General features: G+C 32.8%; 1 protein-coding gene and 1 long non-coding RNA gene across 2 annotated transcripts in view; both read left to right on the top strand.

The window, feature by feature from the left end:
• The window catches only part of LOC130622688 (coiled-coil domain-containing protein 148-like), a 28,759-nt gene extending 28,068 nt beyond the window's left edge, over positions 1 to 691 (top strand). The window contains exon 11 of the mRNA XM_057438178.1: positions 582 to 691. Within this exon, the coding sequence (XP_057294161.1) occupies positions 582 to 594 (13 nt within the window). The 3' untranslated portion in view covers positions 595 to 691. The remainder of the gene's footprint in view (positions 1 to 581) is intronic.
• An 8,096-nt stretch (positions 692 to 8,787) lies between these two features.
• On the top strand, positions 8,788 to 9,451 carry LOC130622690 (uncharacterized). The gene is made up of 3 exons (XR_008981096.1): positions 8,788 to 8,882; positions 8,968 to 9,034; positions 9,264 to 9,451. It is a non-coding gene; the product is annotated as an uncharacterized LOC130622690 (long non-coding RNA).
• Positions 9,452 to 15,398: the final 5,947 nt, after the last annotated feature.

Here is a 15,398-nt window from a genome sequence, read left to right as displayed (position 1 = left end):
ATTTTGTTTTTATTAAGTTACTGCTACTAAATTTAATGCATCTTCAGGTCCGCGAAATAAATTTCTCTAATTTCAGAAAAATGTCATCCGCAAAAATTACATTTCGCAAAATAGAGGATCTGTGGTTTCTAAAACATTGGTCGATGAAATTTTTTGTTTTAATCTGTTCTGATCGAAACTTAAATATATTTTTTAACGATTCCTTATTTCAAGTGTAACGTATCGCAACACAACGAATTTTTTGGTTTGAATGATTGGTTTTAAAGATACTATTCTTACCTATTTTTTGTTTAATTTTTTATACGCGTACTACGACAAAAAATTCAAAGTAATCCAACTTTTTCACGTATCTACACACCAGACTAAGAATCAATCTTGCCCAATTACGTTAACTGATTTCGGCACGATACGCGTGTCATTTTGTAAGCGGAAACCCGACCTTACGGACAGGAACAAAACGTTACATAAGAAACAAAAGAATTATTTGGAGAATAACCATTCGAACTAAAGTACAAATCTTGTCTGGATCCGAAATCCAGCTCTATATCCTGTCAAATTTCTTCTTTATCCTGCTTTTTTAGAGTATGCCGGTAAATAACAGACCAACCAAATGATCCAATCAGACAGCTACATGTTCAAGCGATAAAAAAATGATCCAATCAGATAGCTTCATGTCCAAATGAAATAAAAAAAGTTGACGCAATCAGAAGGTATAAAAGCAACGATAGATATAAAAATTAAAAACCGGGTTAAGTTGTTTTTTGTCTACTGAATGTGATTGCGCTAGAGGATTAACTATAAAATCTTACTTTAAATATAACAAGAACGACCGAGTGTAATAAGATTAAAAAAGAATGAGATTTTGCGATCAAAGCAGCAAATGTCAGGCTAAAACGCTAAGGACAGCTCTTTTTCTCTAACAACAGACAAAACGTAGCAGATTTGCTCTTGGCAGAGTAGTGAATATTTGACCTTCTTTGTCGCAGATTTTGATTCGCAATTGGTGGACAAACTCGGCCTCTGGCAACAAAGCAGCCATCAAAAGATCATGTTATTCAGTTGGATTTGTGATAAAACAAATTCCATAGAACTTTATAACTTCTTATGTTCATAAATTTAAGAGAGATTGACAAGTATTGTTTCTGAGAGTTAGCTATACTTTTAAAATTCTAACTCGTGCGTTTATTATCTTGTGAGATCTAGTTACGAAAGTGCTTAAAAAATTGGGTCGAGAAAAATAAAATGCCTATTATTTTCGAACTTTGTGAGCACTTATTTTGTTTCCAAAAGCACTTTCGCAGTATGTGCTGGAAATTATTCCGACTATTAAAACAAAAAAATTATTTAAAAGTTATTAAAGGTTTGAACAATTTTGTTCTTTCGCTTGATAGCACACTTCTTTGCAGTTATCGCCCAAACAAATATTTGTGCACGTGAAACCACCCTCTTCACAATGTGTGCTAGCGATCGTCTTTTTCCTATTTTCCTGCACGGACGATGATATCCGGAAGCGAGATTTTATACTGTTATCTTGTGATTTAAAGCTCTCTCTGTTTGTTTTGTAGTAACTTCGTTTCAATATATCTTTACTAGGAATATTACGAAGGTAAAATCCATTGCCAAGAGAAGCACTTCCAGTGTTGTCTTCTTCTTGCAATTTCAAGGAGTCGATACTACTCAGGAATGAACGCATAATGGTAAGCTCTTTCTTATTAACCGGTAATTTCATACGAGCTTTTCGTGCTAAAATATCCAAAAACGTTTGGGCTAAATACTTCAACTTTGTGATTTTCATCAACGCTCTTGGTTTTTCATGATGTTGACGTTCTAATGAAAACGACTTGATTCCGCCATTTTTATAGTCCGTTCCACCAAACACATACATAATCATAGCGAAAAAAATAAGACATTTCATAGCGTCCATTGCGTACAAAATTCTCTATCTAGAGTTCCTTTCAAGAGTTAGTAAGTTAAAAATTCATCGTATTTACATTGTCAATGATCGAGACTTTATGTTATGCTAAATATAACACCCATAACTCATATCCTGCAGTGCATTATTGATTGATTTATCTTCTACTTCACACCCCATTATCAAAACCTCACATGGCTTCCACGTATATTACAATAAAAATAGTTTTAATTCGGAAACAAGTCGGGTCAGGATAAGATAAGAAACTTAAAATTATTGAAAAAACTTTTGCATATCATGAAACGTATTTAATATAATTATTTTATCGAAACGGTGGGGTTTTAAAGCCTACATTTATTTGATTAATATATAAACAACTTTTCTAACGGACAGTACACACCGTGATATGAGAATATATTTATTGTAAACTTGAAAATATTTCCACTCTCCAACGTTTGTTTACAATTCTTTAAGGACACTTTCTCAATTTCATTTGGATCTTTGTCCGTTTTATAACCGATTATACTAACAAGTTATCACCATTGGAGATAATATGAACCGTTATTTTATGAACAAAATATTATATCTAACAGACCGTTCTGTTTACATAGGATCACGAGTCAATTCGCACGAAACAAACTTACGAACATTTGTGAAAAATATGTATAAGCTGTACATAAACTCGCCTATCGCTTCTTTATAAGGCGACGGCCTAGGGTGTGTCTGTAAGAAGAAGTAGGGAATTCAGGGACTTAATTGCTGTGTGTGTGAAGTCAATAATTCTTACCAAAATTGAAGAAAATACAATTAAAAACTCGCCATCAGAACTGTGTGTTATTTCAAATGCAACCAACTTCGGATTTAAACTAACCAAATTACGTGAAAATGAACACACACTTTATTTACCTTTGATTATTTATTTATTAATTTGTTTACGCCAAGATTATGCTTTGTATTTTTCGAAGTGACTAAATCAGAACGAAAATTTCCCTTTAGTGAACAAACAGTCTTGTTGATTTGTATTGATGGCGTAAGCAGACAAACTACATACAACTCAGATTTGAACCACGTTTAGCGTGATCTTGTAATGTAATTTTTACAACATTTCATAAATCGCAAGCACAATGGATATGAAATTGTGTATCGATACTCTTCTTAACATTTCATTTACTTGAAGATGGAAGTGAGCGGAATTGTCACTGCTTCAAATTGACGAGGATATGGTGGTATACAAAATTAGGCCAAAAATTAATTAAATTGGTTGATATGGTTACTCGTTGCCAAGCAAGATACAGTACACTCGCTTTAAGTGGGACCCCGGATAAGTGGGAATTTCACCAATCAGGTAAAAATTTCTCGGTCCCTTGAACTTGCTTACTAAACCCAGGTAAAATATTTCGCTTTCGAATGATAAAAATAGCGAACAAAGAAAAAATGAAAACACACTGCTAACCAAGTTGAAAATAAACTTTTGTTGCTGTCTAAAACCCATGGACTGTGAAGGAATGTCAGAAGTTGACAAAAATCAAATTTCAAATTCAATTACCGAAAAATACAAGATATTAAAAGAAGTTCAAAAATCTCGATAAGTGAAACTGTTTTGAAAAAGTCCTAGTTAGAGGGAGATTCTGTTAAGTGAGACATTCGCTTGATGGAGCGAATTTTCACGGTTCTTTAAGTGTCCCACTTAACGCGATTGATATTTAAAATATGACACTTGGACGCTCAATTCCAGAACAAATAGCGAAATAGCGTGTGCCACTTTAAGCGCTTTTCATCCGTTTATGTTTAACAAGCATCATGTGCGTGGATTGGGCGAAACAAATTTACTTCAGGCTAAATTTCAGCGAATTGACGCAGACTCTCTAGGAAGAAAATAAGGCTAAAACAGGGTGGCAAATTTTGGGCAGACTAACTCAAAGGCAAGACACCGATTTGCACATCTGTTTTGCTTAAACATTGTATTAAAACTTGTAACGAAAGAAGAAACTGTAAAGTACGGATGCTTTGATCTTGAAATTCCCTGTTTCGCGCGGTATCCGAAGGTAAACGGCAAAAAATGCGTTTAAAGATTATTCTTTTTAAATTTTTGAACAATATCTAAGATTTTTAGTCTCTGAGGAGTTCACGTTTTAAGGCACACTTTGAATGCTTTGTAGGTACTGGGCTTAATTTAATTTAGGATATTTGAGCTTATTTACTATAATTCACTTCTCTTAACCGAAAATAACTTTTATTTATTTATTGATTTTCGAGACAGAGAAGACTCAAAGAACTTCCAGTAGTAGTGTTTCATCTTAATTTTAAGAACCGTGTGCTATTAGTAACCTCTAAATCTCCTACAAACTAAAATACAACCACTAATTTCCAATCAAAACCTTTTCGAAATCGTAGCTACGCTGGGTGCGCTGTTCTATGGGGAACATATCCTTGGACCCAGTGCTGCAGCCACTAACCGTCCAAGTTTGAAGTAAACACCGATTATAAACTTTTCAAAACAAATCTGCTTATACTATGGATAGACGAACGTTTACGGTTCAAGAACTAATTGACATGTTAGCGCTTCCATGGCTTGTACGCCCTTTAACAACTTAAAACCACGTGACCTGCCTTGGCCGTACATACGAAAATAAATTCAAATAATCTTGCGGTGAGGATAGCTGAAATGCCATGCATCGCTTTAAACGCATTAAAGGGGTTACGAAACGATTCAATACGCTCAATTCCGGCAATTGTTGAAAAATAGCGTGTAAAAACGGACCACTCAAATGGTCAAGGTGCAAGAAATTATACACACTTTAGAATCACATGGACGTCTGGACATCCTGCTTATGAATAATTAATTTTTAATGATGAATTTTAATTCTTATTTTCTCTTCTTTTCGCTATTTTGATATCGGGGACGGCGCGAAGATCAAAAAAGCAAAAAGAGATCCTGGGAACAAGGTTGGCAGAGACCGACCTTCAGTTGGTATTACAGCGAAACAATAATTTTCAACAAAAACTATTGTGTTGCATTTGTACTGCAAAATAAACATTAATACTAACAACGCAACTAATGAAATATGTGGATCATTGTTTCATGGTTGCGCAGAATTAATGAGTTCCCACCAATGACATGGGTCGCTGCTAAACGGGAATAACGCAAATGCAAAATAGCGGTATGCATCTTGATTCTTTTGTTACATTACTTTAGTCAATAGTGTATTTTTCCAATCTGTTTGATTTTTTTTCAAATGTCACGTGGAATACGGTATGTTCCTATCTGTTGATAAACAGTTGATCTGAAATGGAGTGGAATTTCACGGATCGGATCTTGGCTTCAACACTGCATTCCCCCATCCGCCTAACTTACAGTTGATACGATATTGCGTGCAATACCAAACGTGTCCATCTGTCTGATAAAACGTTGGTCCGATATCGCGTAAAATCCTGGATTTCTCTGCTGACTTGATTAACCGTTAATCCAATTCTGCTTTTAAAAAAAAAATTCCCATCTGCCTAATAGACTGTTAATCCGATATCACGTGCAATACCTCGTTTTCCTACTCACTTGATTAGCCGCTCATTCGTGCGTAAAAACCGCATTTCCATATTTACCACAGAATGTTACTGCTTTGATACTCTTACTGCATCAATATAACACCGTACTTAATTAGTAAAAATATGCTACAAAATAAGAAAAAAGCTCAAAAGCGCAACCTTTCTCAACCACAGCGTAAGAGAAATAAATATGGTGTGTTATGATGAAAATGATTTTCGAAATCAAAACTTTCATATCCAGAAGAGACAGGCGTATCGCCTGATGGAAGATAGAGATATAGAGATAGACAGCGCAGGTCCCGAACGCTGCTAGTTTATAAGTGCCAATGCTAAAATATTTGATCTCGAGTTTTCTCAAAAAGCAAAAAAAAAAAAAAACAATGAAAATACCTGGTTTCATTTTCAACCAGCCACTGACCAATCTGATCGCCGATTGAAAGTAATCTGTTCGTCACGAGTCGCTTATAAATCGTATGGCCACTACGTTATATGACAAAATCATCATTGTCTTTAGCAGAATGTGCTTATCATCATTACTGGTTGGTGGGGCCTAAGAGGATAGATGTAGATCCTAAATAAATTCATGTACTTTACAGGTAAGAATTATTTTATCTTTGGTAGCTACTTGGTCGCATATCAAAGGGAGAAAAGTAGCTCTAAGATAGGTCACCTTTTAGTGCTTACTTACCCCTCAGTCAAAGTTACGTAGCCTACAACTAGCCAGGTAGCTAGCTACACAGATTAACGTGGCTATATAGTAGGTATAGCGATAAAGGTATAACAGCTGGTATAGCTGCCAGAAAATTTAAAAGCATTAGGGTTTTGCTTGATTGCACAATCAGATCTTGAGTTATGGAAGCTTTTTTTCGCTTGAATCTTAAATGCCATTCACATGAGACCAAAAGCATACAGTGTGAATACCATTTTTATTTTTGTAAGCACATGGGTATACTGCGCTCGCCCCCAGGAAGATTGGATATAAATTTGCAAGGATTAAATACTTAACAAAAAGATTAAATAGTTTTTGAAAGATTGAATAGTTTTTGAAAGATTAAATAGTTTTTGAAAGATTAAATAGTTTTAAAAAGATTGAGTTGAATATAAATATTTACATTTTTCACCCAAAAAAGATTGCATTAAAACAAATAAAAAAAGATTGAATATTGCTACAAAAGGGCAGCCATAGTCGTGAAAACATATCGACTGGTTGAAACTACCTGGCGAAAGAGTAGGATCCAATACTATTCCAGCGCCGTTTGCCAGGCGACAGCCAAACAAATTGCTTAAACTTTTTGGAGGCTTCATTTTTTGATTTATTTCGACCTGTTTATTTGTATATCTTGCAATATCTGACACAAAATATTCATAATGGCTCGATTGTTCACGAGCACAATTACGGAGCTCCATTTGTAACAACAAAAGCACATATTTTATAAAAACACATAAATTTCGAAAAAATAAAAACAAGGCTGAATTCCTTAGTTGTATTCTTGCTATTGAGAACAAAACGAAAACAAATCCGTTTAAAAAAGGCTCGAAAAATAAAAACTGAAAGTGTTTAGTCTGGTTTTATTCTATTAAAATTGTTTTAAAAATTAAAAAATAAAAAAAACCTTGTTTAAAATTAAAAAACAGGTCAAAAAACAAAATTATTTATTAATATAAAATAAATATTAACTTGATGAAGTTGATGGTCTATGTTGTTCCCCTCGCAGAGCGCGCAAAATTTGATAAAGAATTTATATAATGTGATATAGCTCAACTGAATTAAAAAAGCATTAAAATAACGCAAAATAAGGGAATAAACTAAATTTAAATTTAATGGACGTGTTTATCCTTAACTTAAAACCGGGTTTATTGACAACCAGTTCTTCATGTTTTCTTTAATATCAACTGCCCTTCAGCCGCTCCTAATCACATTAGGTTAACCAGGAAGATACTTACATTCTTTGCGTTCAATTGCAGATAAGGAGGACGAAGTATGTGTGTTGTATGAGCTTTGTATTGCAATTGCTAGAAAAATATATTCTTAACATTAATTGCAGGTGTTAAATCAAAAAGTAACCTTTTTCAACGTCCTTCATATTTACCTTACACTTTAAAAAAGAACATTTAATTAACGCTAATTTTCAAAATTCGCAGTAATTTCGGTAAAGTAGTACACAACACTATAAAATGTCTATAAAAGTCCAAGCTTTATAATAGTTGATCAAAGGTTGTTTAAAAATGAGTTTCCAATTTAATTTCTGATGATAACTTTAGCAAATTGTTCGTTAGATTTCATAACAAAAATACAACCATTCCCAACAGAGATAATATCCACTTCAGTCAATCGACGTCTTTCCGTTGTCCGGATATCAGGGATGTGCCCGATATCAAGAAATCGAAAGATTTCTGAGAGACGAGGTAAAGTTATAGCTAAAAGAACTTTAGTTTTGCAAGTTCATAAAAAAATTTCAGTTGATGACATTGTTTTGATGTAATGCAATAAAAAGTTTTTTAAAATTTACCGACGACAAATATAGCATAGACTTTTTTTAATCTAACTTATTTAAGAAAGTCCACCTTTTTTGATAAAACTTTAAAGGGATTAAAAATTGTCATGAAAAGCTTTTTTTTAAAAGCCTACAGTCTTTTTGTAAATCTAAGCATTAAAGCTAAAAATATAGAAAAATTGTACAAAAAAAAAAGCTTTAATTCCTTTAATGTAAAACAAATCCAAATCGCGAAACAGATATCAAAAGTATGTCATTGTCAAAAGATGCACGCATGTTAGTATACAAACTAGTTCTTTTAGGCGCGTGTTATTTCATCTTTAATATTTGAAGGAATTCCGAATAGGCACGCTTTTAACATGTTTTAAGCCTTTGACAAAATCTCAGCCTGTACGTTCTTAAAAACTATGTTCACATTAAGAACCGGCTATTTAAAAATGTACAAAATACCTCGCTGGAGGTACGAGGAGCCTTATTTTCCGTCTGACAACATAACTCAACTATATTTATGTTTGTCAAAATATTTTCTAACCTGAAACCGTTTAATACATAAATAAATTATATACAGTACGATAATTTACCAGTCTGGAAAATTTACGAATATTGTCTCATCGCTACTCGCAACTATCATCTCCGAATCGAAAATTGACAAGCTAAGATTCTAGCTAAGAATTCTTTTTGGATTATTTACATGTTTTAAAATATATGGTTTTGTTCGCAATAACTTGTTAGTAATAAAATATTTATATATATGTGAAACTCTTAGCAACGAAATCGCAAGAAAATGCGTTATTTTTAGAAAAGAATACAATATAATTGCACCTTTTACCAGCTTATTAAATGTGGCCTTTATTAAAGACTGCGTCTCTTTGAAAAAAAAACATTCTTGTTTAAACACGAAATCGAACAGACGAAGAGCAAAGTCGTATGAGGTACAATATGCTACCTAAAAATTTGCTACTTCTAATACAGAATTATTTTAATGTTTAATTTGATGCTATTGCTTCTATTTTCTAGATGAAAATATTGACTGTGGTTGTTTTGTTCGCCATGTTGATTGCTGTGTCTGGACAAAGTGATGGAGGTAACTAGAATGATGCTTTTGCTCTTTTACCACCGAAATTTTTATTAAGAGACAAATAAGTAATGCTGTACTTGCCACTGGTCAGAGACACATATAGAGATAACAAAATCGTAAAAAAAACTTCGCGTAAAAGTTTTACGTTTGACATTCAATTTTGCGAATGCGTAACCATGCGAGAAAATTTATGATAAGGTAATTCGTTTCATGTTTTCATTCATCATATTTTTAGTAAACCCGTACACTTATGTGTGCAGACATGGGAGATTTGACAGAAACTGTATTGGTTGTCGTGAATTGGGTTCAACATGTTGCCTTCCAGAAAATTGTGTCAGTGGAACAACTTGCATAAGAGCCAAATGCGAGTAAAATTGTTGTACAGACTTCGAATTAAACATGAAATATTAAATAAAAAACAAAGATTGTTATGTTTACGTGGTGTATAATCAATCCTGCTTAATATCTCCTTACGTTACGTTACTTCCTCACAGATTCTGCAACATATAATATTGCTTTCTAACTTTTGCTTGCACTGAAATATTACAGATTGCGCAAAACTTTGTTTACAATTATCTCAACTTTTTCGCAAATAAATAAATAAGTTAATAAATAATTAAATAAATAATAGAAAACGTCCTTACTAGCAGAATTTAAAAGTATGCATAGCTGAGGAGTTGCGAACTCGTTTTGAATTTTATCTTGTTACCAGTAACAGCAGTTGTAAATGGTAACGAAAATGTATACTTTTGTATAAACAACCTGTCTAATTGGCTAAACATTGTGCTTGTTATGATAAAAATGTTATAGAAACAAATAGTGGCGCACTAATAAGTTGTTTTTATAGAAATGCTATAGAAATGATGTATGGTGTCGCGATAAGAAGTTTAAGCAATTATAAATCTTTAATTTTCCAGTTATAACAACAAAGTAAGAATAGTTTCGGGGTCAAATCATAATTTGCCACAACATAAAAACAATCCCAATAAAAATTCTTTGTTTTATTGTTTTCTCATTTGTAATAACTAGGAGAGAATATTCATAATGGCTTGTTATTGCTATTAAGAACAACATAAGGACAAATCAGGTTGAAAAAGGGTCGAAAAATAAAAACAGAAATTGTCTGGTTTTGCTGGATTTTTTATAAAAGTCTTTTTAAATTTTTATAAATTCTATTAAAATTGTTTTAGAAATTTGACGCGATAAAAAGACCTTGTTAAAAATTAAAGTAGGTGGAAAAACAAAAATATTTGTTAATAAAAATTGGAAGATTAAGATGACGGGTCTATTTCGCAGAGCGCGCAAAATTTGAAAAAAAAACAATTAACACGATTCAGCTCAACTGATTTACAAAGAACATTAAATTAACGCATTGGTAAATTTTGAAAACGAAATTTAATAAACATGTTTATCTTTAATTTGAAAATAGGTTTCTTGACAACCGGTTCATCTTGTTTTCTTCAATATCAGCTGCCCTCCAGCCTGCCTTAATTTTATTAGGTAAACCAGGAAGATACTGACATTTTTTGCGTTTTCCGTTTTGTATTGTCATTGCTAGAAAATGTTTTTTAAACTTTAATTACAGGTTTTATATTGACAAGTAACTTTTTTAACGTAATAAATATTTACGTTTCACTTTATTAAGGGGTATTCAATTAAAGATAATTTTTCAAAATTTGCCTTTATTTTGTGTCTAATCACACTTCCGTGAAAGATGAACACTGCAAAAGTAAAAGAGTAGTTGATCAAATGTTTTTTAAAAATAAATTTCTTATTTATTTTCTAATAATAACTTCAGCAATTTCTCGATAGAATTCATAACAAATGTAGTAATGTCAGAGATAACATCCACTTTCGTCCATCGACCTCTTTTCTTTGTTTGGTGCATCAGGGACGTACCCGATATCAAGAAGTTGAAAAAGGTCAAAGAAACGAGGTTGAGATAACGTTATGGTTAAAAGAACTTTAGCTTAGCAAGTTAATAAAAAGATTTCAGTTGATGACGCATGTTTTGATTTAATCCAATAAAAATTTCTTTGAAACTTACCGATAACAAATATAGCATAGGCTTTTTTAATCTGGCTTATTTAAAAAAGTCCACCTTTTTTGACAAAACTTTTAAGGGATTAAAAATTGTCATGAAAACCAATTTTTGTAAACCTACGGACTTATTTATAAATCTAACCATTAAACTTAAAAGTATACAAAAATTGTACCACAAAAAAAGCTCAATGTACTTTATGTAAAACAATTTCAAAGCGGGAAACAGATATCAAAAGTCAACCTCGCCCCCAGGGCATCTTGTATCTTTTCTGACAGCGGGACGGCAATACAAACATGGCCCTGGAGGAGACTGGTATGGAACCTGATTGGCGCGGATGTGTCACATAATTATTGCGTCATACAAAAGATTTTGGCGAGGAGGTGACGAACAGGAGAAAGCTGTTCGTATTTTTAAAAATGGCGGAAGAGCTGTAGAATGTTTTTTCAAAGAAAAAAAAATTATAAAAGCCATTACTAAGCAGAAAAAGCACAAGAAAAGACATCATATAGTGATACTGCTTACATGGAAATATTTCAATAGCTGACACAGTTCAATAACTAAGAAAGTAGCTACAATCATGGACAAAAATATTGAGACTAAGGCAGTTTTTTACTCGTTATCCAAATATGGACAAAACAGTCAAATAGTCAATACTCTGCAGCCGGCAGGCTGCAAAGTCGCCACTTTTGCAAACAAGTAGGCCAGGCAGAGAGGGTTGAAAAGTTTCTAGTCTCATTCTTTAGCACGCATGCACACCAAAATAATTCACGTAGGACGACCACGAAGGCCCCGAAATTCGTGATTAATAGCCTGGCTGACGTCAGCAACAATTAGCACATTTTAAGAATTTTGTATTTACCAAATAAATCCTAAGTCTACTCTGAACATTGACAAGTGAACTTTGACAAGTTCAAGATGTGTGAGTCTAATATAGAATGAACCTACGCAATTACTTGTGGTGGCGAACTTCGAAATTCGTTGTCTTGTCCCAACATATTGTGACCACGATTGTAGCTAGCACACTTACCTAGCAAACTATCAAAATAAGAAAAAAAGAAAGAAAATCAACGTGTTTCCAAGTGGTCAGGTTTAATTTGCAGCTTTATGCAGAGAATGACGTTACATAAAATTATTAGCTGAGAGACCTAGTGATGCCCATGTCCTTTATAGACGACGAAAAATGTTTTTTTTACAAAATATATATATATTAGTACGTTTTAAATTATATTAGGTTGTGGTTAGTGGACGTGTTCTAATACTTTATATATTTCACTTATGTTTTGGTTGCAGTCCTTTCATCATTGGCTGCACATTTACCCTGCCTAATTCAAGAAAATTCAAAGTGCAATAACTTCGGGAAAAAAATAAAGTTATTGACTTAAAACTTGTTGTGGAATATATTTAGAGCACTCCGATAAAAGACAATTTTACACGAGGCATCAAAAAATTACGCAGTCATTTTGAGGAAGAGAAAAATGTAGGGAGAGTTTCTTAAACTGATTCTTGCTAGGTCTTTTTTAACAGGCCATGAAGAAATTTCATAAAATCGAACTCAATTAAATTTTAAGTGGTCACACTTTGATTGAGCTCTCAATCTGGCATATGGTTAAATCCAGGATGTATTGAAGATAGTGACATATCATTTACTAATTACAAATACTAATACTAATACTAATTACAATGCAGTGAACATAAAACAATAACAAAAAAGTCTAAACTGGGTAGTATATATAGTGTCCCATGACTTAAAAATTAAAATGTCGACTTGAGATTTGGTATGATATGGTTTTAGATTGGTTTGGTGAAATTGAGCCAAAAAATAGTTTTATTATCATTATACTTTCTGAGTTTCAGAATTTTTCAGAGACATCGATAAGTCGTTTTTGACAGCATATCAATTTTGACTAAGATACAGGTTCAGAAAATTTCAAAAGATATTCTAACCTCAAATATAGGTCAGATAAGACTCAACCTAAAATTTGCTAATATATTTTTGTGATTGGATACTTTTAATACTGAATACTGAATTAATCTTTACGGTTAGCTAGTTTGGCATTTTGAATATTTTCCAAGTAAGCATAGAAGTATGTATCAACTAAAAAGCGTTTTTTGAAGAGCAGCAAAATTTTGATGAGCTCTAATATTCGCCAAAAATTATTCCTTAAATATTTTTTTAAGGTAGCAATACTTTGCTGTTTGTAAAATCGTTTACCAATTCTTTCTAAACTATTAAGGCAGTGATACATAATACATGATTTGAATCGACAAAACAGATCACATGTGGACTTTTCGATTTCAATTTTCAAACCAGCATAAGGGTTTTGATAAAGTTTTTGGATTACATATGTTTTGAACAAAAGACCTTGTTTTTGTATATCTGTGAGTAAAATAAAATGTGAGCTTGTTGGGTGAAAAATAAAAAAACTGCATGACGTTTTAAAAACATGTCATTAGAAAAAGCAGAATTTATCAGTAATAGGTGGCTTTTTCGAAATGTTAAGGCCACAAAATGTAAAATCAAAGAAGACTTCTAAAGTAAATACTTTTTTGAACCTTTTTCACCCAATATAACTGCAAGCAATGAGTCCACCATATACGAATTCAGTTTCAGTTAACTATTGTTTAAATAAATTTTGTGCAAAATAATAATAAAAAAGCAACTTTGTGATTCATACAGTTAATGCAGACACAGATATGAACTTACAGTAAATGAGCCAAATCAGCTAAAATGAATAAAAAATATAAAGTTAAATTTCTGCCTAGCTACCTTCAGTCAAGCACCTGAATAACACGACCATTTGGAAATTATGTAGCCATATTTGCACCTTAAAGAACCAACGAAGTGCTATGATCAGATGGTCAAATCATTTCCGAATTTCCAATTTTCCCCTAGCTACAAGTTTTGCAATCGGAAAAATACACATCTCTAAATTGCTTGAATTTCAAGTAAACAGCAGCCTAAATACCATGATTGTATATTTATACATTTAGAAAACAATGAAGGGCGATATGCGAGCAGTTTGTGGTTTAGGTATGAGAGGAATCAAAATTAACTCGCCGCACATATCTATTACGTAAAACGCCGATCACGCTTAGCTCTGCAAGGTTATATACAAAACTTTGGTTCATTGAGACAAATCTCATTAAATATTACACACAGAAAAACTGTATATCGGAGGGTCACGTGAGGAGGCGTCCTCCAGGGCCATGTTCGTCTCGCCGTCCCGGTTAAAGAAAAGGCGCTGGGAACGAGTTTGATCAAAAGTATGTTATTGCATTAAGACACATGCGTTAGTATACGAACTAGTTCTTTTGGGCGTTATTTTGTGTTTAATTTATGAAGGAATTCCGAATGGATACGCTTTTAATATGTTTATTAATATATTCCTATAAAATAGGTTCTTATTTAAAAAAGAGCAGTGGAATATGTATAAGATCATTATGATTTTTAGCTGGAGGTACGAGGAGCTTTATTTTTCGTCTTAGTAATAACTCAACTATATTCATGTTTGTCAAAATATTTTTTACCCGAAAAAGGGTTTAATACAAATGTTCCTTATTTTCATAAAATCACAGTAGACTAGTAGTAACCCCGTGGAACCCCATCTTCGTATAACAATCTAAACTAGTTGTTAAGACGTGAAAAAATCCATAGTTTGGCCCATAAGCAAATTTTGATTTTGCAGGAGACCCGGAATAAAACTGCACGCAGTCGTTTTAAATGACGGTTGTTAATCTAAAAGACTAGTCGCTAGTCGTCAAAAAAATCTAAGAAACTACCCCTTAAATGACTTTTCGCATAGATATTTCGTGCGTTACTGTTCGCGTGTTTTTTAGTAGAAATATATTAAAATTACGCTAAGCCACTTCGCACAGAGCCAGACAATAGCTATTAATGTAGAAACTATTGATAACTCGAAACTGCACGCGTATTACTCAAAATTTTATATAATCGAACCAGTTTACCGCTCATTTTGGTCTAAAATTATTTCGATTATTTTTTTTACATATTTTAAAGTATATGGCTCTGTCGGTGATAACTTGTTGGTGATAAAATATTCATATATGTGAAACTCTTACTGTGAAAACGCAAGAAAACGAATTATTTTTATAAAGGAATGCAATGTAATTGCACTCTTTACGTCTAATTAAACGTGGGCTTAATTAAAGGCTATGTCCCTTTGAAAGGAAAAATATTCTTGTTTAAGCACGAAATTGAACAGACGAAGAGCAAAGTCGCACGAGGTACAATATCCTACCTAAAAAGTTGCTACTTTTAATACAGGATTATTTTGTTCTTATTGCTTCTATTTTCTACAATCGTTG

This window comes from Hydractinia symbiolongicarpus, chromosome 12 (genome assembly GCF_029227915.1).
Source record: "Hydractinia symbiolongicarpus strain clone_291-10 chromosome 12, HSymV2.1, whole genome shotgun sequence".
Taxonomy (NCBI): Eukaryota; Metazoa; Cnidaria; class Hydrozoa; order Anthoathecata; family Hydractiniidae; genus Hydractinia; species Hydractinia symbiolongicarpus.
This window is presented reverse-complemented; position numbering and strand designations above follow the sequence as displayed.